Source organism: Rhinolophus sinicus, linkage group LG13 (assembly GCF_036562045.2).
Source record: "Rhinolophus sinicus isolate RSC01 linkage group LG13, ASM3656204v1, whole genome shotgun sequence".
Classification (NCBI taxonomy): domain Eukaryota; kingdom Metazoa; phylum Chordata; class Mammalia; order Chiroptera; family Rhinolophidae; genus Rhinolophus; species Rhinolophus sinicus.
Genome location: NC_133762.1, coordinates 56,388,239 through 56,414,018, shown reverse-complemented (window position 1 = coordinate 56,414,018; position 25,780 = coordinate 56,388,239). Strand labels below are relative to the sequence as shown.

The following is a 25,780-nucleotide window of genomic DNA, read 5'->3' as shown; positions in this document are numbered from 1 at the left end:
TGTTGTGATCACTTTAAATCGCATCTAAGACTCTTAGTATTTATTGATTTGGAAATGGAATGAATTGGACAGAATGTCTTAGGAGGATAATTAGTAATAATATAGAGAATTCCTGGAATGGAATAAGAGGACAAAAACTCCAGTTAAAAAACAGGCAGAGATTTGAACAGAATCTCCACCAGAGAAGACAGGTGAATGACACGTAAGCCCTTAAGATGCCCAACATCATGACTCATCAAGGAAGTGCACATTAAAACCACAGTGAGGTACCACTCACACTTACTAGAATGGCTGAAGTTAAAAAAAAAAAAAAAGAATTCAAAACAAGCTGATAATACCAAGTGCTGGTGAGGATGCGGAGCAGCTGAATCATAGAAATTATTCAGCCACTTTGAAAAAAGTGTTGGCACATATAAGTGAAATCATACAGTATTTGTCTTTCTCTGACTTATTTCACTTAGCATAATACCCTCTAAGTCCATCCATGTTGTCACAAATGGCAAAATTTCATTCTTTTTGAGGCTGAATAATATTCCATTGTTTAACATCTTTGTCCATTCAGCTACTATACAGAAACAGACTCACAGATACGAAGAACAAATTGATGGTGGGGGGATAGATGAAACAAGTGAAGGCAAATGAGAGGTACAAACTTCCAGTTATAAAATAAATAAGTCATGGGGATGTGGTACATACGTAGGGATAATAGTCAATAACATCATCATAATTTTGTATGGTGATAGATGGTTACTAGAGTTACTGTGATGATCACATCATAAGGTATATAGATGATGAACTGCTACATTGTACACCTGAAACTAATACAATATTATATGTCAACTATACTTTCAATAAAAAATAAAGAAAAACCGTTGGCAGTTTCTTATAAACACACTCACCATATGACCCGGCAATCCTACTCCTGTTATTTACCCCAAAGAAATGAAAGCACATGTCCACACAAAGACCTACGATGGATCTGTGTGCATGTTATCATTTGTGTCATACCAGCCCAGGAAAAGCAGCCATCAAGGGAGTACATGATACTGCACAGGCTTTGTCCTGTAGTCATTTATCTGCTTCATATGATAACCAGGGATAAAAGCTATGTATTTAAGGTGGAACTGATCACATTCTTTGCTCTGGTGAGGAGAAAATGGGTGGGTGGTTCTTGATTAAGTCATTTGGGTAACTGAAGTTCCTTTGCCACAGTGATTGGTTCAAGGATGGTCAGGTGACCTAAGTTGGCTGAATCAGATTTTTTTTATTGATGATACCAGGTAGGGAATGAAGGGTGGCATGGGTGGGTGGGAAAACATTCTCTTTTTCTTTCCTGGTCAATGTGGAATGTGTATATGAGGCCTGAAACTGCTATAGGCTTTTCTTTTTTTTTTCTTTCTTTCTTTCTTTCTTTCTTTCTTTCTTTCTTTCTTTCTTTCTTTCTTTCTTTCTTTCTTTCCTTTTTTTTTTTTTGCTATGAAGGAAAACTAATTGGAGGAAGGTGTCAGTGGAGGCTAGTGACTAGAGAATCACAGCAAATGAGGCTGGAGCCCTGATTAAACCATGCCTGATGTCCACATGTTCTTTCAGTGACACCAATAAATTCTCTTTATTTAAGAAGCTGATTAGAGTTGGGTTTTTTTTTTTGTTACCTGAAACTGAAAGCCTCTTAACTAATCTAGATTTGAGTCCAAGAATGGATCTGATTTCCAGAGATCATTTCAAGGAGGTAGAACAAACCAGAAACAAGTGCTGAGAGCCAAAGTCAAAGCCAACACAGAGATCTGGGATGAGGATTCAAAGGCCATCAAGATGACGCAGTGTAGAGCTGGGTGGGTGACCTTAATTGGACTCTGGGCTAGAAACAGTGTCTGTCAGAGGAAGATCAGGTGTGGGGTCCTGTCAGGACCCGGCCTTGCAGGGACGAGGGGGTGATGACCAGGGAAAAGAAACTGCCAGGGGACAGTGAGAGCGAGAGCCTCAGGCAGAAAGCCAGTTTTAGGACGGGGGTATCAAGGGAAGACTCAGCCTGGGCCAACTGCCCAGAGGGTCGCTTCTTGTCTAAGGCCAAGCATGGTCCAGGAATCCGAGCAGAGCTGAGCGTACAGATGGGACTCTAGTAGGTATGGCTGCTGTTCTGATTCAGTTGTTCTGGACTGGGGTTGGGGGTCTGCCTTCTAACAAGGTCCTCCTGAGGCAGGCAGCCTGTAGATGACACCAGAAGAAACTCTGTTTTACTGGAATGTGATAGAATCCAGGACTGCTCCAGCTGGACCTGACCTTGGACTTGACTCTTGCACCACAAATTCTCCTCTCTTGCTCCTCACCGGATCAAGTATTAGAGGACCCCATTTCCTGGGTAAAGTCTTCAGCTGTACTTGATCTTGTGATTTCTTCATGGTCACTTGTTCTCTTCCTTGCACTTTCACTTCCCTCTCTAGGGTGGACAGTAGGCCTCCAGTGCCTATTTTTAGGTTTGGCAACTACTGTGTTTCCCCGAAAATAAGACCTAGCTGGACAATCAGCTCTAATGCGTCTTTTGGAGCAAAAATTATTATAAGACCCAGTCTTATTTTACTATAAGAAAAGACTGGATATAATATAATATAATATAATATAATATAATATAATATAATATAATATAATATAATATAATATAATATATAATTAATATAATACTGGGTCTTATATTAATTTTTGCTCCAAAAGACACATTTGAGCTGATTGTCCAGCTAGGTCTTATTTTCGGGGAAACACAGTAGTAGTGTGGGTTTTCAGCCTTGCCTGTTCTCAGTCCCCAGCCTCTTGGGCAAACTGGATGCTTCTCAGAATTGGAACACAGGTGATATGTTAGGTTTTGTCTGGGGAATAATAAGGCAGGAACCAAGGTGTACAGGGTAAATCGGGGTGGTCTGTGGTCTCTCACTGTGTTTATTAGCCTGAATCCTTCATCTGTTTGGTAGAAGTGCAAGCCCAGTGGTGGACGACACCTTCTGATTATGAGAGAAGCTTCTAGCTGAGCATTGGTTGGACTGAGTACTTCTAACATTCCTCTTGGGTCACCACCATTGTACTGATGTGTCCATTCTTTGCATTGCCCCAGTTGCTAGACTCAACACTTCTAAAGAACACATAAACACTAGGAATAAGCATAATAATGCAATAATAACATTTGGAGATTCTTAAATCATAGGTTCCCTATGTAGAAAGAGAATGGATTTTATAGTCAGCAGCTGTGGGCTCAGATCCAGGCTTAACCACATCGTGATAGCCTCCCTGTCCCCAGGTACCCATTTCCTTGTCTATAAATGAGGATAAAACTATCTTAAAATTCAGTGGGTGTATTTCTACAGATATTTATAAGTCATCTAGTGTAGTACCTGCACGTTGGAGAAACTTAATAAATGGTAGCTATTATTATTTCTTAATATATAATTTCTGTCTGATTTTTCTTATTTTTTTCAATTTCTCTGCTGAACTCACCCATCCCTTCATTTAGTCTTCCCGTCTTTCCTATTAAGACAGATGTTTAAAATTTTTTTCTTGCTAATTCTTGTATCTGGATCATCTGTGATTTGCTTCTGTTGGTGTTTTTCCTGAGTTGTAAGTCCTATTCCTGTCTCTTTATAACTTATTATTGCATCCTGGAAATTATGTAGAAAAGAAGAGTGAGAATTGAAGAATAATAAGGTTTCTTCCTCCAGAAATTTCACGCTCTTCTGTCATCAGTTGGCTAAAGTGAGGAGGTGATTATTCAGATTTCAGCAAGGGTTCATGTGCTTGGGATGGGTTGCAGCTCACCTCTGGCCAGCACAACCCCCAACCCACACTCCCCACCCCCTGGCTTCCTATGGAAGGGCTAGTCTCTCAGTTCTTACCAGGATTTGATTGGGGACTCCATGTGACCCTTTTGGATTCCTCAATTTCAGATATCGGGAGACTATGGGAGATGGGCGGATGAATGATTTCTTTCTACTTATCAGTCATGCTTTTGCTTCATTATTCTCAGCAAATTGGGGTGGGGTGGAGAGGACTGTGGTGTTAAGCAAATTATTGTACTTGATAGTCTGTCAGACTCCAGTATATCCAAAGCTACCTCGACTACTGCCAGTAACTCAGTTGGCTTTATCGCCATCCAGTAAAGTTCTGGGTCTTGAGCAGCCTTTTGCTCTCCCCGCATCCAGACCTGCCAGGTCTCACAGGTCACTTATGGAGGGTCCTCTCTCTGGAGATCAATTTATCAAACCTTTCTAGCTTCCACTGTTCTTTGATAGTCCCATAGATAAGAATTATTTTTATATTATCCAGATTTTTTTGGAGCTCCCATGAAAGCTAAGGTTTTCTGTGTCCTAACTGGAAGGAGAAAGTGCTGGGAATGGTAGCTGTTATTTCTAACATTAGAGGACATTCCCCAAATGAAAGGTATTGTGGCCCTGAATGCTTAGTAGTTAGCCTGGTACCAATGCTTGTTTCATCCAAGGGAGTTGGAGAGAGGCTTACTTTTAAGGGTTTAGTCTTGAGTTTGTAGCAAATGCTTTATGGTCCCCACTCATCTCTGCTCACCTTTACCATTTCAGGTCCTTCCGATGGCCAGCCAGCTTTGTCCCTTTGTTGGGGGTTTTCTCTGGGCGCCAAAGTTCACTCTACCTGTGCCCAGTAAGCTGGAATGTCAGGGACTTAATGTTTCTCAGGAGTAGTCCTTACACAATGATTGTTGGAGGTTGGTGGAGAAACACCCCCGCTTCCCTCCCCTGGAGGGAGATAACTTAGAGGTCCATGTTCTACACTGTCTCCCAGGTCCCCAGAGTGAGTCTCAGCTGTGCACACTGGTAGCTTGCTTGCTAACACGCTTTCCTTGCCTGCGTTCTCTTCCTTGTCTCACATCCCCATTTCCCAGCAGACATGTCCTGGGATCACCTTTTAGACAACCTACTTGAACTTGGAATTATTACTTAGATTCTCCTTCTGGGGGGACCCAATCGAAGGCAGGTTTCAATTCAGATGTGCAATCTCTGAGTGCTGCTCGGGTTTGTGTAAAGGGGCCAGCATGGACAGAAGGGCAAGCCCAGCCAAGATCAGATGGACCGCGCCAGTGAACATTTGGAGGATGCCAGGAGAGCCGCTGCTGAAAGCTCTCTTCTCTACAAACTGGAGCCATCTGCCGGCCTGTAATAACTGCAATAGGAGAGTCCTAATCTGGGATGCAGTTAAACTGTTTACTCTCTGTTTGTGGTTATGTCTTTAAAGCTTAACATGCTCTAGATGGTGGATTTAAATTCATAAGTGCATTGTTTTACAAAATTACCATAAATTGGTGTTCTCTCTTTGTTGTTACTATTTTTTTTTTTTTTTTAAATAAAGAAAGCTTGCAGACCCACAGCCCTATGATATCCTGCAGGGATGCCAAGAACCACTCTATAAGCCACTTTCTAAGAAGCAATTTCCTTCTTGTCCCATAAAACTCCCCAAAGCACCTTAGGCAAACACCGAAGCACTGGGTATGTTAGCAAACTGCAAATACAGCAGATATTTAATTACATCGAATTCATCAAAACCCTAATTGAGACAGGAACCTTACGGTTTAATTACTTTAATTTCAGATGGGTAACACACTTGGTCACAAGCAGCCTTTCATGCTGGAATACATTAGAGAGAGGCCCATGGGCACTCGCTAGTAATTCTCACAGCCAAATGAAAGTACGAAGCAATATAAATAACAATGCTAAGTGAGACCCATGACTGGATTTATTAATCAGTTCAATTGCAAATATCCATCCTTTGCTGGAATGTGCTGCTATACAAGCTCCAGTGCCTGGGAGGGAGGATTAGTATGTCAGGCAGTGGGCATTACTGATTTTTCTTTACCTCCAACTTATCAGACAGTACACAGGTCAGGACCAGTCTTCTGAGGTTTTTCTTCTATCAACATCTCCTCATGTGGATTTTCATTTAGAAGACCTTTTCCCTGACCTTGCCTTCCTTTGCCACTGGACATCCTGCTGCATTTCCACTGGTTAGTTATAAGTTCTGCCAACTAGTTGGTTAAATTATTGCAGTGACCTAGGATGGAATTTGGACGCGAGAGCCCCAGGGATCGCTATCCTTCTGAGAGCTGATAAGGATGTCTAACTTTTGTTGAGCATTTACTGCATGGACCTGGTGCTGTTAACTGCTAAACATGTTGTGTTTCATTACCATGGTGATGCTATGGGGTGTGTGCACTTGTATCCATTCTATAGATGAGAGAACCAAGGCTTAAAGAGGTGAAATAACTTCTCCAAATTTCCACAGCCAGCAAATGGCAGACTCAGTATTCAGACCCAGGCCAATCTGATTCTTGGGTCCATGTTCTTTCCTAAACATCATTTTGCAGACTTCAAGGATTCTGCAGCGTCCTGATGAAGAGAGCTGGGTGGCTTTGGAACTCTTCAAGTGGGCACAGGACAAGGAAAGAGAAGGAAGGGTTGGCACCCAGAATCATCACATGGGCTACTTCTAACATCATTGTGGTTGCTACTTCTCTCCACGATTACTGCAGGGCTGTGACATGAGCTTGGCAAAGACTTTCCAGAAGGGTAAAGTGACGGATACCAGCACTTGCTAAAGTTCAGGAAGCAATCTGCCTTTTAAGCAGGTGTTCTACCCATGCCAATGATTAACTGCATTGCTAATAAATTGTGAAACACAAATGTATTCAAGCCACTTCATATGTAATTAGTTGCATGGCATTTACTAGACACGTCCCAGTCATTTGTTTCATTTCCTTCCATTATGTCTCCCTCTTTGGGCTTGCCTTTGCATCAAGCTTCAGGTACAAATGACTAATGAACTGATGACAACACTAATAATACCCAGACTAATAATCATAAGCGAGTGGTGGCAATGCTAATTAAGAGAGTACTAATAGCAACAGGCCCTTCTGCCGGATGTGACGGCCCATCTCCAACTCAGATGCAAGCCAGGGGAGTGTAAATGGCAGTGAAGGCAAAGATGGAGAATTTTTTTGTACTAAAATTTATAGAAGATCAGAAAAACACCACAAAATCTAAGATGAGAGATAACTGACCAAAAAGATAAAGAAAGAAAATGTTCAGTCTAGCAAATTGGGCAGAACCTCAATAAGCATGTGTGGACAGAAGTAACTGTCCACTTGTGGGCACTGGAGCCAACTCCTGATAACATCCATGTGTCCCTCTGCCTGTCACCCATAAGCAACAAACCCACTAAGTTACCCAGACAAATAAATGGGCACAAAGATGGTGGCAGGAAAAAACAGGCAGTGGAGAATAGCAGTAGTGTGGTAGAGTGCACCCTGCGTTAGCCACTCTAGTCTGAGTTAGAGAGATGGCAGCACTGGGTGCCCCTGGCCCACTGATCGAATGACAGAGGGGCCTGGAAAAGAGTGTGGAAGAAGGTTTACAGCTTCCTTTAGCCCTTCAAACCAACCAGCCACTTCTTTCAGGACCCTGTATCCTCCATAGTGAGGGAGCTGGTTAGGGCCACTAGGAATCTCAATACTGCAAGTGGGGCACCCTCGATGGGCTTCTAGAAGTCACTTTTCCTAGAAAAAGAGTCCTGGGTATTTGGGCAGACAGCTTAAGACTGTGTTGTTTCTGAATAAAATTCCTACAAAGAAACTAGGGCATGAGAGTTAGCAGGATGGCTGCAAACCCTCAGTTGCCGCTGCAACGCCATGGATGCCTGGCAGCCTCACTTTGGTGACTTCCAGGTTTCTTACCAAGACTTTCCGAAACACACACCAGAGTTCATAAAGCACAGAGACCCCATGATACCCACTGGCAATGGAAGAGTCTCCATAGATAAAATGCAGGTATGCAAAGCTCCTCAGAACTCCAAAAGTAAGCTAAAGTGAACATGTAAATAAAATGCTTGATCACTACAGATAAAGAAAGATGGGGTCCTAAACTATGACAACTGCAAATGGTTTTTAGCAGAAAATAAAATCTCTGTTGTTTCCTGTCTACCAGCCTAGTCTTTTAAGTTACTCTATTTCCACTGATGCAAAAGCATACCTAAAATTGTTCTAGGTCTTCCAGTTCAGATCAGTTACGTATGGAAATGAGTGTGACACCTTCAGCTCATGGCCCACATCTTCAGGCTGATTAGTTATTTACATGGACCTGCGCACTCTATATTCCATCAACACAGAGACCAAATAATGGTGCCTGAGTGTTTCCATGTCCAGTTGGGCCAGCCTCTGGAGCATGAGATCCCACATCATCACTGCAAGATTACTGGCCTTCACGCTGGCTATGCTGCCAGACTGTCCCTGCCTCATCTCCACACCGTCTGTCTCCAGGTGCCACGTTCTGATGTCACTCTTACCTGCCCAGCGAAGAGCCCGCAGACTCCGATGATGCACAGGATATTAAACACCGCTGAGCCCACGATGGTCCCAACTCCCACGTCGCCCTTGGTGATGAAGACGCCTGAAACACAAACCCAACGTCAGCCTGGCTGTTGTGGCCAGTTGCATTCCAAGGTGGGTTTGGGGGAGTTAGTTAGACTGTTCATAGGATCTACAGGAAACAGTCAAGGATTGGAGAGAGCTCACTAATGTGCACTGGGGACACTGTCCCGTGGGAGCGTTGGCATTGGGTCTGGGACATGTCCATGCAGAGTGAAAGCATCACTTCAATAAAATAACCATTAACAACAACCACAGAGCCCTTGTCCTTCAGAAAGGGCGGGGCTGAGATGATTCCAGGTCATCACCTACCTATGACAGATGTGAACAGCTCTGGGGCCGAACTGCCCGCTGCCATGAACGTGGCCCCAGCCACATCTTCACTGAGGTGCAGGCGCTACAGAGGAGCAAGGACAAAGCACAGGTGAGTCAAATTCCCCTGGGGACCCTGTGCCTCCCAGGTCCCAAGCTTAGTCCTTCCTCCTCCTCCTCTCAGAGCTAGGCCAGTGCTGCCCGAACCACCCTCCTCCCAGGGCCACAACTCCGCTCATTGTCTTCCTTGAGGGACAGGATCAAGGACAGGGCTGCATGTCCACTTGAATTGCTCTTGACAAGATCTATGGGTCCCCAACCCAAATGCCCCCAGGGGCTGTGCAGATAACAGAGGAGTGGAGTGGGCAGCGAGGCTTAGTGGGCATTTGCCTCTTTTCTAAAGTCAGCACCACTCAGTTCCCTCGGAGTGACCAAATATTCTTATTTTTAATTAATGTTATTGGGGTGATATTGGTTAATAATAATATTTTGTACATTTCAGGTGTATATCTTTATAAGATGACATCTGTGTACTCTACTGCTTGCCTACCACCTGAAGTCTAGTCTCCTTCGGTCCATATATTCTTATTTTTAAGAGATAAAATCCACATTTTTATGCAAAATATCCTGATTTTTTTCAATACTATGCTGATCTCAGGCTAAATTAGGCTCATGGTAACCAGGCTTGCGAGCCTTGATTCTAAGAGGCTATGGAGGCTTTGGGGTTGGAGAGGGTCACCCTCCTGAAACCTAATCCTCATCCTCAATGCAGGCTTGAGGGAGAGTGGGGGTGAGGAGAAAGTGAAAAGGCATCAGCGCTGCCAAGACATCTGCACAACAAACTCTCCAGGTTACCCTGCTTGTTAATCCAAGGATGATTTGTAAGAAGACAAGACAAATATAATACATATTAGAGACTGGTTAGTGTGGTCAGATTTTCTGCATTCACTCATGATTCAGAAAGTAAGCTGCTGGCTGTCAGTAAATAACCAGTTCCCCCTGACGTCTCAGCAGGAGACATGAGTCTTGAATGACACTGTCCCTCTTCCCAGTGGCACCAGCAGCTGTACTTCCTTGTTCAGCCATGGAGGGGCAGCATGACCTCGGTGTAGGCCACTGGCTCCACAGCCCCACAATTACTGCAAGGGAGCGTTTTGAGCTGGAGTCCTGGAGTTCCTTTGCTCTCGACTACACATGTAAACTTCACACGGGGTTCTGAAGAGACCCTAAGATGCAGGTGCTGATACCTCAAGTTGAAAGATGTGGTTGTGAGGGAAGCTGGCATCCTGTCTCACCAGAGGCAGGAGTCTGTGGGAAGGTCACTTAAGGCAGAGCTCACACTCCTTGGGTGGTTTGCCAAGACGTGCCACTTGCCGTGAGCTGTGAGCCTTGCACTGCCATGTCCTCTCCAGCTCACGCTCTATGATAGGACATTAGTTGTGGGGTCCACACCTTGGGATCATCTCGTTTCTCTCTCATCTTCAACTAATCAGTTTTCTTCAGCCTCCTTATCTCCTTACATCCCCTCCTCTTTCATCCCTAACACACTTCAGCTCTAGCAACATCTCACGGATGCTTAGAATCACCAGTGAGGGGTCTTCCTGCATCTGGACTCCTTCCATCTACCAGATAGATCCTAGTCATCAAAAGCCTTCCCACCTCCCTCCTGAGCACTGAACTCCTCAGGCCTCAGCCTGGCATTCTCCAGGCTCCCCACATGTCCTAGGTTACGCCGCTTGGGTCTATGGCTCAGTCTTCTGCTCAAATACCCTTCCTTGAAACGTATTGTCACTGAGACTCTCCCTCCAAGGGCTGCTCCAATCTGGCCCCTGCACTAGTCCTTCCTTGATTCCCTGGCTGATTCAATCGCTCCCTCCCCTTTTCTCTCTCTGCACTTCCCAATTTCCTGGCACTTCGTCCAGCCCCCAGTGTGTATCACTTGGGAGCTGCTCTGCACCCTACAGCCTGTGGATGGCAAGGACCAAGCTGTGTTTCATCTTGATTCCTCCCCAAGGGGGTGTGCTCATAGGTTCTACGGGTTCCTCAGTTGAGTAGAACACATCGTGACAATTGTGTGCACAATTCTAGAAGGGGGTCTTTGCTATTTAAAAACAAACATTGTGTGGAAAATGAGAGATTAGTTTGCTTTGCATGAAGAATAAACCACCAAGTGGAGGTATTTCAGAGATCACAAATGACCCCAAAGACGGGGCATCAGTGCTTCCTCCTCTTCCACATACGGTAGGTGACCCTGTTCTCAGGTTAAATCATTTTGGATGAAGGACTTTCACACCCACTCACTGTCCACCTCAGATACTACCTCACTCCTTCTTTCACTGTATAAAGGAACCCACTCTTGGGGTTATTGTGGAACGATTCTCATTATTTTGAGTACACAAAACTAACAGTCTTCCAAGATAGAGGAAAATGCTTCAGTTGGTGGTTTTCGAAGTGTGATTTTGGACCAGCAGCTTCAGCACCACTTGGGAACTTATTACAAAGGCAACTTCTGTCCCCTGCTGGCCCCAAGATGTAATGAATCAGATGTGGGGGAGGGATGGAAGAAAAGGAGGAGGGATGGTAAAGTTTGAGAACTACACAAAGAAACTTGAGTTCCAGATGGGAGTTGTGTCTGGAGGAGACCCCTTTCTGAAAATAGATTCTGAATAAAAATAAAGTAAAACGGAAAGCTTCCAGATACAGGAAACTACATTTCAAAATAGACAGACAGGAAAGAGCAAGAGAATGAAAGAATTCTAGGTATGACGAATATTTTCTGATGAAAGGGATTTAACTTGGTATTCAGCCTGGTGTCACTAGGCTGATTTCGAAGAGTCCCTTTCCCGGTGTCTGTGGCCAGTCCTTTAATCTCCTCGCCTTTCAGGCCTCTGCTTGGAGCAGTTCTGTACATATACAGAAAGGAAGGGTGAAGGACCTGTGTGGCTGAAGATTTCTCACTCTACAAGGGCCCACGAATCACCAAAGGAGGGTTACAGGAATAGAAGAAGGGAATAGAGGAGAGGAAGGTGGAGAAAGTGGTAGCAAGAAAAGAACAGCAGAATCTAAAAGAGAAAAAGAAAACTGGAAGCAGAACACAAATAGCATCATGAGTTATGGCCACATGGAGCAGGGAGAGCTGGCCTTGGGCCTGACTTTGGATGGGTGTCCTGAAAGTCTAAGCAGACTGATGGAGCTTCTGTGCTAATATTGCTCATCAATCTGAAGCTCCCTGATGCCTGCTGTTCCCGTCCCAGGTTGCATGGAGGGCTCCCCAGGACCTCAAGGAGGTTGGAGCAGTCCCAGTGCCCAGCTCAGACATGCTGAGAATCAAGGCACGTACCTCACAGATCTTTTCCAAGGAGGGGACGAAGAAGTCATCACAAACAATGGCAAGCGCGTAGAACATGTACATGGCCTGGAAGAGAATGAGAGGAGAAATAATTAAATTGGAGAAGGGATTAAATTCAGAGTCTGAGCAGAGCCATGGGCTGAGGGTCTGGCCACCCTCTGTTTTGATAACATCCTCTGTCATCATGAATTAAATATCTTACTCAGAGTAAGAACAAAGTCTTTGCAAGGTCTGCGAGGTCCTACATGATCTTACCCCTCCTCTCTGACCTTATCACCTACCACTCTCCCTCTTATCTACCTCCTTGTTCCCCAAACATGTCATTGATACCTGCCCCATAGCCTTTGCACATGCTGTTTCCTCTGCTGAGGACACGCTCTCCCCAGATCACTCCATCAGGTTCCTGGTTCAACATCAACCTAAGCAAGAGGCCTTGGACTCTCCTTCCTCCCATTTCTCCCATCCCCTTATCTTACTTTTTTTTTTAAATAAATTGTGTGAAATTAATTTGTTTTCTGTCTGTCTTCCCACTAGAAGTCCACGCAGTCATAAACTATATCTCATTTATCCCCAGCACTCAGCACAGAGCCTGGCGCATAGTAGATGCTCAATATATGTGCAATGAAGAAATAAATGAATATTTCCAAAAGAGCTTGTTTAGGCTCTTCTTCCTGTAGGACAGCCTCTGTAATCTTCCTTCCACATCTTTGATCAGCTGTGACCCAGACATTCCCTGGAATTCTACCTTTTTGCCCTAACTCACCTCTTTACCTTATTCAACTGCATGTTTCCTTTCTAACTAATGACAACTGATTTGGATTCCATTGTTGGCCAACCACCCAGCCTCTATCCTTCAGTCCTTTTAATGGGACCCCAGTTTCATTCACATATCCACCATACTCCATGTAGAAGGTGACCTCATCCTTTCTTCCAGGAGTAGATATTGATTGGCCAATCAGTATGTAGTAGTCCCTAGTGAAGGTTATTTGTTCAGGGGTGGACATAAGACCTAGGCTGTCCCAATCAGATGACAGGAAAGGCTTTATAGTCCTTGCCAGAGGGAGCTGTTTCTCACCCTCAAGTTTTGGATGTGAATAAGGAGGCTGGAAGTTCTGATTGCCATTGGCAACCATATTGAGGGAAATCTGATTTGAGATGAAGTTGACCCTCAGTCAACTTAATGACATCACTGAGCCATTGAGCATGTGGTACTAGAGCCCACCCTGACTCTGGACTTCATAACATAACACACTGGCAAACAGAACAGTTTGATTTGGAGGTCCCCTGTTACTTGCATCCCAAATCAGCTAATGGATGCAGTCACTCATCCTTTAAGTTCCAGAATCCTCTTCCATTTTTCCATCATCTCTTTCATTTTTCACCATCCAGCATCTTTTCCTCTTGAGAACTGCTTCATGGGAAGGACCTTCAGTCACACATCGCCCACCTCCCAGACCACAGGGCATAGGCACATGGTTCAGCCTAGCCACCAGGATACCTCCTTCCCTTCACACAGTGGCAGGTGGGCAAAAGGTCTGCAAGGGACCAAGCAGGGATCAATGGCAAAGCGGGAGAAGAAGATTTCACTCCTTATGCAATATAAATACCACCTGAGTCTGGAGCTGCTGAAGGCAGCGGTTATCAATAGAGAGCTTGCTGGAGAATGCAGCTCACACAGTAAGAAGCCGAAACCGAGCTGGGACAGGCGGCGCGCGCACACACTCACGTGCCCAATGTCCCATGTGAACTCTGGACCCAGCTCAGTCTGAAACCAAAGTATATTTTCCAATGTTATGAGGTGATAATACACCTTTTACACTTAAGTTGATTTGAGATGAGTTTCTATCACAACTGTCCTTCATGAAGCCTCATGTAGCAAACCGAGCATGAAATGATACCTCTGGCTTTTGACTCTTGGCTGGAGCAATAATTTATACACCCACCCCTTTTTATGAGCTTGTTTTCTTTTTTACATGTATATGTTTTGTCTCTTCAACCAGATTGTAAGATTCTAAAGTACATTTTAATACTTGATTCTGTGGAAATACCAGACAAGTGGATAAAAACACATGTACCAGGCATATTCTTTCCAAAATGCTGACTATAATAAATTATCAAACCTAACAAAATATATCATAGGGGATGGGTTATACAAACTATAATTTATAACTCAATGAAATACCATTAAAAGGGATTATGTAAGTCCATATTTAGTGACAAGGAAAGGTATATATACTACATTGCTAAATAAAAAGTGTTATAAAATAGTGTGTCCAATCTCTTTGTTGTTAAATTACCTATGTATAGGAATACATACATGCACACACACACTTACATAAGTGTATATGGAAATATAGAGTTTGTAAGGCCATAAATCAAAATAGTTTCTCCTTTGGTTGGTGTGATTCCATCTGTATTTTAAAATTCCTATCCATATTTTCTGATTCGCCCACCTTGAATTTGGATTTCTTGTGTGATTTTTATAGGTGGTGGGAGATTGGAGAGGTAGCAACTCTGTTTTACACTTTTCTACTCTCTGAGGAGCCTGGGAAGCCTGAAATGCAGAGAAGCCTTAAAAATAACTTTCTATTTATTGGTCTTTTCAAAATCTGTACAAAATTATTTGCCTGTGGGGTGTTTTTTTCTTTTCTTTTTTCTTTTTGACAATGTCAATTAAAAATTTAATGTTGTATTTGAATCTGTATTCAGCAGACATATTGGTTTGTAGTATTCTATTTTTGTGTTGTCCTTACCAGGTTTTGGATCAGGGTAATGTTGGCCTTATAAAATGAGTTAGGGAGTACTGTCTCTTCTTCAATTTTTTGGAAGAGTTTGAGCAGGATTGGTATTAGAGTTTGAAGGATTGGTAGCATTCACTAGTGAAGCCATCTGGTCCCGGACTTTTGCTTTTGGGAAGGTTTTGGATGACTGATTAAATTTCGTTACTGGTGATAGGTCTGTTTAGATTTTCCAGTTCTTCATGGTTCAGCCTAGGAAGGCTATATGTTTCTAAGAACTTGTCCATTTCTTCTAGGTTATTGAATTTGGTGGCATATAGTCCTTCATAGTATTCTTGGATGATCCTTTGTATTTCTGTGGTGTCCGTGATAACTTCCCCTTTTTCATTTCTGATTTTGTTAATTAGTGTCTTCTCTCTTTTTATCTTAGTGAGTCTAGCCAAGGGTTTGTCAATTTTGTTAATCTTTTCAAAGAACCAGCTCTTTGTCACATTAATTTTTTCTATTGTCTTTTTGTTCTCTATTTCATTTAGTTCTGCTCTGATTTTTGTTATTTCCTTTCTTCTGCTGACCTTGGGTTTCATTTGTTCTTCTTTTTCTAGTTCTTTAAGGTGTAACATGAGGTTATTTATTTGGGAGTTTTCTTGTTTCTTGAGATAGGCTTGTAATGATATAAATTTCCCTCTTAAAACTGCTTTCGCTGCATCCCAAAATTTTTACTAGGATATATTTTCATTGTCATTTGTTTTTATGTATCTTTTGATCTCTCCTCTAATTTCTTTGACCTGGTCGTTCTTTAAAAGTATGTTGTTTAATCTCCATGTATTTGTGTTTTTTCCTGCTTTCTTTTTGCAGTTGATATCCAATTCAAAGCCTTGTGATCAGAGAATATGCTTGGTATGATCTCAATCTTCTTAATTTGCTGAGGCTGATTTTATGTCCCAATATATGTTCTATTCTTGAGAATGTTTCATGTACACTAGAAAAACATGTACAGTCTGACGTTTTAGGATGAAGTACTCTATATATGTCAATTATGTCCATTTCATTTAATGTGTCATTTAGGGCTGCTATTTCATTATTTATTTTCTGTTTGGATGATCTATCCATAGCTGTTAATGATGTATTTAAGTCCCCTAGTATAATTGTGTTTTGGTCAATTTCTCCCTTTAGTTCTGTTAGTAGTTGCTTGGTATATTTCAGTGTTCCCTGACTGGGGGCATAAATATTGATGACTGCTGTCTTCTTGTTGTATAGGACACTTTACCATTATGAAATGTCCATCTTTGTCTCTCGTTACCTTTTTCACCCTGAAGTCTGCTTCATCTGATATCGTTATGGCTACACTTGATTTTTCTCTGGGTATCATTTGCTTGCAGTGTCAATTTCCACCCTTTCACTTTGAGTCTATGCTTGTCCTTGTAGCTGAGATGTGTCTCTTGGAGACAGCATATGGTTGGGTTTAGTTTTTTGATCCAATCTGCTACTCTGTGCCTTTTTACTGGTGAGTTCAGTCCATTTACATTTAGGGTGATTATTGATATGTGAGGATTTCCTGTCATTCTATCTTTAGTTTTCTGGTAAGGCTGTGTCTCCATTGTTTCTTTTCCTTTTTGTTGTTGTCTATTATTTCTGTGTGGTGGTATTCACTGATGTTTCCCTCTGATTCTTCTTTTATTACAGTATATATTTCAGTTCTGGATTTTCTTTTTTGAGTGGTTACCCTTAAGTTTATGTAAAAGAAAGTTGATATCTAGAGTATTCCATTTTCTTCAGCACGCTTCCTTTCTCCATTCCCATATTCCGGTTCAGGCTTGTACTCTCTCCCTTTTAATGTTTTGGTTGCCACAAATTTTCCCTGTTGATGGTGGCCGAATAGCCTCCTTTAGTATTTCTTGTCGTGCAGGTCGTGTATTAGAAAATTCCCTCAGCTTCTGTATGTCTGGAAAAGTCTTTACTCCTCCTTCATATCTAAAGGACATGTTTGCTGGATATATTATTCGTGGCTCATAATTTCTCTCTTTCAATAGTTTGAATATTTGGTTCCACTCCCTCCTGGCTTGTAGAGTTTCTGCTGAAAAATCTGATGATAATCTAATGGGCTTTCCTTTGTAGGTTACCGTCTTCTTTTCCCTGGCTGCCTTGAGGATTCTTTCTTTGTCATTGATTTTTAGACAGCTTTAATACAATGTGCCTTGGAGAAGGCCTGTTGAGATTGAGGTAATTAGGTGTTCTATTTGCTTCTTGGATTCAAAGATCCAGTTCTGTCCACAAGTTTGGGAAGTTCTCATCAACAATTTGTTTGAATATACTTTCTGTTCCCTTCTCTCTTTCTTCTCCTTCTGGTATGCCTATTATTCTTGTATTGCTCTTTCTGATGGAGTCAGAAAGTTCTTGTAGAGTTCTTTCATTTCTTTTAAGTCTCAAGTCTCTTTCTTCTTCCATCTGTGTAATTTCCAGGTTTCTATCTTCGATGATGTCACTGATTCTTTCCTCCATCTAGTCACCTCTACTACCCTAGCTGGTTATTTCATTCTTATTTTCTTCTATTGCGTTCTTAATCTCCATAAATTGTTTGTTTCTTTTTTAAAATTTCAATCACTGTGGTAAAATGTTTATTTTGTTCTTTGATTGTGTTTCTGAGTTCATTAAACTGCCTTTCTGTGTTTTCTTGCACCTCGTTGAGATTTTTCAGAACAGGAATCTTGAATTCTCTGTCATTTAAGTCACATATTTCCATATCTTTAAGTTCCTTTTCTGGAGACTTTTCACTTTCTTTCTGAGCTGTCTTGTTGCCTTCATTATTCATGGCAATTATTGATTTATTATTTCTCTTCCTAGACATCTACAGGAGTGGCTTCTGCAACAGGTCGATAGGAAGAGGTCTTTCTTTTGTTTTTCAGTACTTGTTGGTAGAATGCTTTACCTTCTCTCCAACTACAGCCTTTTTTTCCTCTCTTACATGGTAGTGCTATGTTTTCTCTGCACTATTCCAGCTTCTCACACAATGGGGGGATTCCCTGGGAGATGGGCTTCTCCTCTGTTAATAGTTTGCCTGGGTCAGAGGGCGCAGTGTCCGTGTGGGTATGCGGAGAGCTTTTGAAGTTCCAAAGCTCTTCCTGCACCAGATTCAGAGCCCGTATGTTTCAGCAGTTCTGTTTACTCCTGCAGGGATCCACCTTGATAGGTGGGGACAGGGGCAGGGTGAGTTGTGAAAAGTGGCCCAGAGCAATGGCGGCAACCACCACCACAGCCGGTCCTGCTTCCACAGCTCCCTCCCCTTTGCCAGAACTAGTTGGGCTGCGAATCTGTTTCTGTAGTCCACAGTCTCAGAACAGCAAATATTGTGTTCTTTTGATCTGACACTGCTACTGTTCCGCTTCTAGCATCGGGCAGGTGGGGGTGGGGCAAGCTCTGGGAGGGCAGGGAGGGGGCGGCTCGTCTCAGTGCCTAAGGCTTTCATTCTCTGCCGGCAGTGAGGGCTTAAACCACTGTTTTCAGCCTTCTTCCCTCAGTCTTTTCTCTGAGGTCTCTGCCATGAGCGTTGCGTTCAGCCGTGTTATATTCTGCCCCCTCAGCCGTGTGGGCCATAAGCAGAGCCATAGCAGTCCGAGTTCTTCCCTCTCCTGCAGCTGCGGTAGTTCCGGGAAGCAGCGAGCTCGGAGCACTGAGCTCGGTCTGCGTCCTGTGCCCGCGCGGCCCTGTCTCCGCACTTCTCCCTTCCCTCCTCCCCCACTTGTGCAATTCGCCCACCTTTAGGTGAATTCAGTAGTGGGCCTCTTCATCTTGTCTGTCTGTTGTGCATGGAGTCCTCTGTGGAGTTATAGTTGTTCGATTAGTTGTAAATTTCAGGGGAACTTTACAGAGGCTCACCTCACGCCACCATTTTGATGACGTCCAACCTTTCCAAATTACAATGGACTCAAAACCTCTTTTGAGGAGTGACTTGGATGATTCAGTGATATGCAGGCTTTATAGTGATCTTGGAAAGGACAGCCAGATGCAGTTATTGGAATACAGACGCACACTTGTCGATTAACCTAGACCTAAATAGGCTGTTTGTAGCTGACGTATTTAACTCACTGAAATAGCCAATGCCACTTAGAAGTCCATAAACCAGTTTTGCAAGACTACGTTCCAATATTACATATTGATCCTTTTCAAGGCAAGAAGCTCCATCTAACACATTGCAATATCAATGCTTGAACTGGGACAAAAAATGAATAGGTCTGCCACGCTGTCTTATGCAAGGGTGATGGCTACTGAAAGCCACATTAGCCTTGTGCATGAGGCAGCATGAGGCAGGGATACCCACTGTCAATCAAACATCTTGTGGTAAGGCACCCTCAGACACCTGAGGGTACTGCCAAGTGATGGGGCTCCTTTCTACCTCCTGGCATCTGAGGGCAGGTCTGTCACTTTGCTTAGAAGAAATTCCACTCTAACTCTCTGCTATGCTACCCACTGGAAATAAGGTTCCCACTGGAAAATAAACAAAACAGAATAAGATATTGATTGGCGGGAGTGGGGACTGTGTCTGTGGTGGGGGGATAGGGGCGATAAAGAAATTCTGTTATTTCTGCTCAATTTTGCTGTGAACCTAGAACTGCTCTAAAAAGAAGTCTACTGTGGTGGCTGGTTAGCTCAGTTGGTTAGAGCATGGTGCTGATAACACCAAGGTTGCTGGTTCGATCCCCACCTGGGCCACTGTGAGCTGCACCCTCCTTAAAAACAAATAAACAAAAAGTCAGGATTTCTAATTTATTTAAAATAAGTAAACAACTAACTAAATAAAAAGAAGTCTACTATTACCAATAAAGCAAAACCCAAACAAAGAAGCAATACAAATGTACAAAGTCAAACTTTAAGATGCAGAGGGAAAATAAAAGATTCAGCGAACTTACTAGTATTGATGGTATTTACAATACAACTTGTTCCGATATTTTATAGAGTGAAGCGTTTTTGTATTAATTTGATCATTTCTATATTTCCAAAGGATATAATATTACTGATGATTATGATAATAATCATGATACGAAGGTCTGACAATTAAGTTGGCGAACTCATCCTAGAAAAAGTGCTACATACCTCATTGTTGAATATCACTATGGTCACCTTCGAAGTGATCCCCTTGGGAAGCTGTGCACTGATGGCAGCACAGCACCTAGTTCACCCTTCAAAGCAATTTTGGAACTCTTTTTCTGGAATGGCCATCAGAGTTGTCATCAATATTACCCTTGATGTCCTAAATGTCATCCAAATGTCTTCCTTTCAATATTTCCTTTATCTTTGGGTAAAGAAAGAAGTCATTGGGGGCCAGATCAAGTGAGTAGGGAGGGTGTTCCAATACAGTTATTTGTTTACTGGCTAAAAACTCCCTCACAGACAGTGCTGTGTGAGCTGGTGCAATGTCCTGATGCAAGAGCCATGAATTGTTGGTGAAAAGTTCAGGTCATCTAACTTTTTAAAGCAGCCTTTTCAGCACTTCCAAATAGTAAACTCGGTTAACTGTTTATACAGTTGGTACAAATTCATCATGAATAATCCCTCTGATATCAAAAAAGGTGAGCAACATTGTTGCAACAAGTTCTCGAACTTCATTGTCAGACCTCGTTTGTGCCACTATTTGTTGGGCCATGAATTCAGGCATGCTCCAGGTATTTTACAAAGACTATCTCATTTATTCTCTCAACTCCTGTGGGAGGCAGGGAGTTACTGGCCCCATATCCCAGACGACTCAGAGAATATAGTAACCTAAGGACACATGGCTACCAAATGGCAGGGCTTGGATTTGACCCCAGGACTCTCCCCGAGCCTTCCCACAGAGCCCAGATGCCTCCCTATACAGAGGTCATTTCTGATTTGCCACCCAATCACCACTTTCTATTTTCAGCTCGCCTCCTAATAAGTTGTATTCCCCAACCACAGTGAGGGAGGGACAGTTTCAGAATCCCAGCCATCCAATTTTGGGGGCTGCCAGTCAGAGACACTCATGTTCATTATTATTATTATTATTATTATTGTTTTAATTTTAAGTTTTATTGCATACTCACATACAAATATGCTATTTACATAAGTGTATAAATTTGCTCAGCATGAACCTGAGTAAACCCTAGCTACCTTTATTATTAAATAATTTTTTGTTTTTCAATTAGAGTTGACGTACAATATTATACTAGTTTCAAGTGTGCAATATAGTGATTAGACATTTATGTAACTTACAAAGTGATTTTTATTTTCCTCTATAAGTGAATGAACCATAAATACTGCCGCACTGAAAATCTTTAAACATAACATCCTTTTCCATTTTTGGATAAATTGACAAATCCTTTTCCATTTTTGGATAAATTGATACATTTTGAGATGTGAAATTGCTGGGTGATGTTCTTTTTAAACATTATCATTTTCACAAGGTACACTATAAAATGCAAGACAGATTTGAAGTCTCAAAAATGCTCGAGTTGGCCCAATACCCCGGGATAATCCAAATGTGCTGCAACACACCCTGGAATCCAAGCCTGTGGCCCGGCTATAGCAAACAGAAGCAAATGTGGGACACGTTCTAGAAATGATGAGTGAGGGGTGTTTGGAGAAGTGGGATGGGGATCTATTCGACCTTCAGCTCAAGGCTCATGACCATAGCAGCTCCTGTTTCCTGGGAACTTCTCAGGGCCCTTAGTGTGGGAATCTGTACTTTGGCATGGATCATGTGCTGTCTGGACTGTGAGCCATGTTTTATGTTCATGTACTTGGCGTCCCTTCTCTGGAAGGGCAGCAGCTGTGCTCTTCACACATTCATATCCACCTTGTCTCACGGCGAGCTTGCACGGAACAAGGGCCCCATTTATATGAGGTGAATGGATTCCAAGGAGGGTGGTGCTCAGAGTACCTGGTGTGACCTTTGGAAGCCGTTAAGGGAAATGCCTGAGTAGCACTGACTGGCATAGCAGCTGCTGAAAGAGAAGAAGCCTGGAGCCTTGGAGGAAGCCCAAGATGGGTAAAGGACCTCACATCAAATCTTGGACTTGATATGTCCAAACTGCGTCACCTTGAAGAACTCTCCTTACCTCGAAGAGCCTTCAAATTGAGACCAATCACACCACGCTCTCTAGTTAGCTTACAAGGTTGTTGTGGGGAGTAAATGGAAACAAAGGAACAAAGGGGTTTGGACTTACCATGTTTCCCCGAAAGTAAGACCCAGCTGGACAATCAGCTCTAATGTGTCTTTTGGAGCAAAAATTAATATAAGACCCGGTCTTATTTTACTATAATATAAGACTGGGTATGATATGATATGATATGATATGATATGATATGATATGATATGATATGATATGATACCAGGTCTTATATTAATTTTTGCTCCAAAAGACGCACTAGAGTTGATTGTTCAGCTAGGTCTTATTTTAGAGGAAACATGGTAGCAAAGCACCCCACACAACGACAACGCCATGAGAACGTGTCCCAGCTGGCCTGCTGGAGACATGTAGAGCAGAGCTGGGTCACCCCCATTGTCCTAGCGGAGGCTGTCAGGGATCAGCGACAAGCAGATAACTACTAAACATGGGTGAGTCCAGCTGAGACTGGCCAAGCTCAACCCAGTTCAGATGAACTCCAAAGACCCACAAGCTAAATAAGTGTTTATTGTTCTATGTCACTGAGGTTTTGAGGTCATTTGTTACACAGCATAATTTTGGCAATAGGTAACAGATATAGCCAAGGTGATAAAAAGAGCAATAGTGAAAACAACAATAATGAGAAACAACTTCTATGAAAGCCAACTTTCTGTTGTTCTGGATGACAGTATACTCAGCTTTTCTAGTATTCCTGGAACTCGCCATGGGCATGTAACACAGTTTTGGCCAATCAGAATAAGGGACAGATCCAATGAAAGTCACCCTTTTTCCTGACTTGAAGTTGGATGTAATGTCTGGCACAGCAGCAGCCATTGTATAACCATGAGACAAGAGGCATGAAGATATACACCAACATGTGAAGGTGGCAGAGCCCTGACAATGCCATTCACCAGCTGCTGTAATACCAGAAACATTTCCCTCAGTACTTCTTACTATGTGAGAAAATGAACGCTCTCCTTGCCTCCACTGTCATTAGTCAGGGTTTCTGTACTTGTAGTCATGTTCCTCCCTAACTGATACAGGGCATGAAGATTCATTCTGCTGGGCAAGGGTGGTGAAGTAAATCAGAGAAGGCTTCACAGAGGAAGTGGCTATTAAACCAGGATTTTAAGGGAAATATTATCTCATCAGGCAATTGCAAAGGTTGATTGGGACTAATAAAACCAGAGAACTTTGGCGACAGTAGTTAAACTGAAAAATACCTAAGGTAACAGAAAATTATTCTGGCTTGTGGCTTAATGGAGGTGAACAGGCTTCAGCTGAAATGTCGATATACAGAAAGGCTTCTGAGTTGTGAGGGCAAATGTACCTGAATAGCACGATATTAACTCTGCTGTTTTGTGTGGCACTGCAGTCAGTGGTTTTCACAGACAATTTCCTTTTACTACATCATCTGCACTTGTGTCGCTCTGTCTTTAATTTCAATGAAGGTGGTGCTGGAGAAGCAATTCTGAGGGAAGAGCTACAGAACTCTGGCCTTGAAGGAAATTGTTCTAAATCTCCCAAGGAATATGGCTTCAACAATAAGCGAAAAGGTTTTCCTTTTTCCTTCTCTTTTTCATAGTTTCAAGTGATCATATATGACTTAAAAAAAGTTATTTCTTTTAAAATAATTTCCCCCCATTATGGGCTCCGTATGTAATGGTTTCACGATGCCATGGTGGGGCTGAATGATGCGCCTGCTCCCAGGTTCTGTAATGACACTGTCCCCCTGGACACACTCCCCATGTCTAGTGACTAGAGACAAACACTGAACCTCACAGCCACACTAGGGTTCTGAACATGAGGATGTGGTTGGGGGTGGGTTGCAGGGAAGAGGAATGTAGCAGATGGCTATGGGCGCCCCTGGTCCTACCATATTCTTCAGGCCTTGTTAATTTAGAGAACTCCACCGCCATTTGTTTGAAGGTTTTTAATTTAACCTTCCACAAAGCAGTCAAGAAGTGCTGGGGCCTTATGGCCCTTGGGAGCCCCCAAGCAACGGCTGATGGGAGTTGCTGTATGAGTGCTCAGCTCCCTCCCCCCATGACTGGGCAAATCTATGCTATCTCCCTGGGTCCCCACTGAGTTAAGCTTCAGGTGTCCACAGTGTGCTTGATCACATGCCTTTTATTAGCAATTCCGCCTTCTCTGTCTTACTTCCTCCCCCCACCCCCAGTTGATGTTTCACTCTACCCCCCAGCGACCACTCACATTCCTTATCTCAGGGTCTCTTTTTGGGAGAGAGATTAAAACAAGAGGGGAGTCAGTTAAGGAAGACTGAGGAAGAAATGGAATGCAGTTTGAAGTCAAGATGAGTCACTTGCAGAAATAACTGTCTTCCGAAAGTCTAGAGGGACTCTCCCTTAGTCCCACCTGTCACGGTCATATTGTCAGCTGGTATTGTGAAGGTCTTTGGGAACCATTGCCAACTGAAAATGTTTCTCTTGCAGGGACTCAAATGCTAAAGGAAATGCGTATATGTTAGTGTACCTGCTCCATTAGCATAGATCCTATAATTATGTTACTTGAAACAAGTTTCATGAGGCCCATATAAGGCTCATGGCTGATCACTGTTCCTGGAGGTCACCACATTGGGGTCTTGTTATGGAGCATTGGGAATGAGAAATTTGCCATCTCTGGAGAAATATTTCAGTGGGGGAAGAATGCTTCATTGATTGTCAGTTTATCAAGGAAGTACGGGTGATAATTGCTACTTCCCTCTCCATATCCACTAAAGGAAAGTTCTGGGGACAGGTTTACATAGCTGGGATGAGGCCAAAGCACGCCTCAGTGGGTGCCAGGCACACACATTCTCCATTGACCCTCACAACGGCTGTAGGACAGGGCACTAGGCTTAATCCAGCCTCATAGGTGGGAACCAAGCCCAGTAACTTGGCTCAGGTCATAAAGCTAGTAGTGGCGGAGGCAGGATTTGAACCCAGGTGACCTGCCTCCTGAGTCCGTGTTCCTAACCATCATGCCACACACCATCCCAGGAAGAGGGCTGTCTGCACTCTATTTGAGGAGCATCTACTCTTCCAACCTCTGCCAGGCCCCAAATCCCCTTCTATAGAGACCTCCTGTGAACGGGGGGCTCTTGACCAGTGGTCCCTGAACCCTTGAATCCCCCAAGGAGTACTTAGAAAGACTTCAGGGGTTTGTTAATTTGCATGAGAACAAACTGCATCTTTGTTTTCACTGACCACTGAGAAGAATTCAGCATTTCCTTCCACTATGAATATACACAATAAACCATTGGAGCTGTGGCAAGACCGGGGAATCTGTCCCCATGGAAATCACAGAACTTTTAGATCACATCACTGGTGTTGCAGAGACCTCATGTATGTTCACTACTTCAAAAATAGGTGCTTATGAGATCTGACACTAGATCTTATATTTAATGTACTAAGAACACAAATTCCCAGATACTTCCCAAGCTCAGTGCAGTGACTCCAGCATCCCAGATAGTTCTTTGAAGGTCACAGGGGTGATCCATGAGGAGCAAAGCACATGAAAGCTGTTGGACAGGCACACAAACTAGTAAGGAGGACTCAGGTTGCTGAGATGGAGCTCCAACATGTCTGCTAAATATGTAAGCCAAGCATTAGGTATTAAAGCTAAACATAGAGCTATTCACTGGATTCTGTGTGAGCTTAGAGGAAGGACACCTAACCTAGGTTTCAGACAGTGAGGGCAGGGGATAGTAAGACTATCTGGAGGAGTTGATGCTTATATCATGTCCAAGAAGATGAACAGGCATTAGGCAAGCAAAGATGTTAGGAAAGAACTGGCTAGACAAGGGAAGAGCATGAATAGAATCATAGTGTGTGTTGTA

The 25,780-nt window shown here is 43.0% G+C and overlaps 1 protein-coding gene across 2 annotated transcripts in view; it reads right to left on the bottom strand.

Moving 5' to 3' along the window:
- Positions 1-25,780, bottom strand: part of SLC24A3 (solute carrier family 24 member 3) — a 503,295-nt gene that overhangs the window by 129,028 nt on the left and 348,487 nt on the right. For both annotated transcript variants that reach the window (XM_019710723.2, XM_074317336.1), the window contains exons 4-6: positions 12,081-12,155; positions 8,741-8,825; positions 8,347-8,450 (exon numbers count right to left, since the gene is read on the bottom strand). In XM_019710723.2, the coding sequence (XP_019566282.2) occupies positions 8,347-8,450; positions 8,741-8,825; positions 12,081-12,155 (264 nt within the window). The remainder of the gene's footprint in view (positions 1-8,346; positions 8,451-8,740; positions 8,826-12,080; positions 12,156-25,780) is intronic.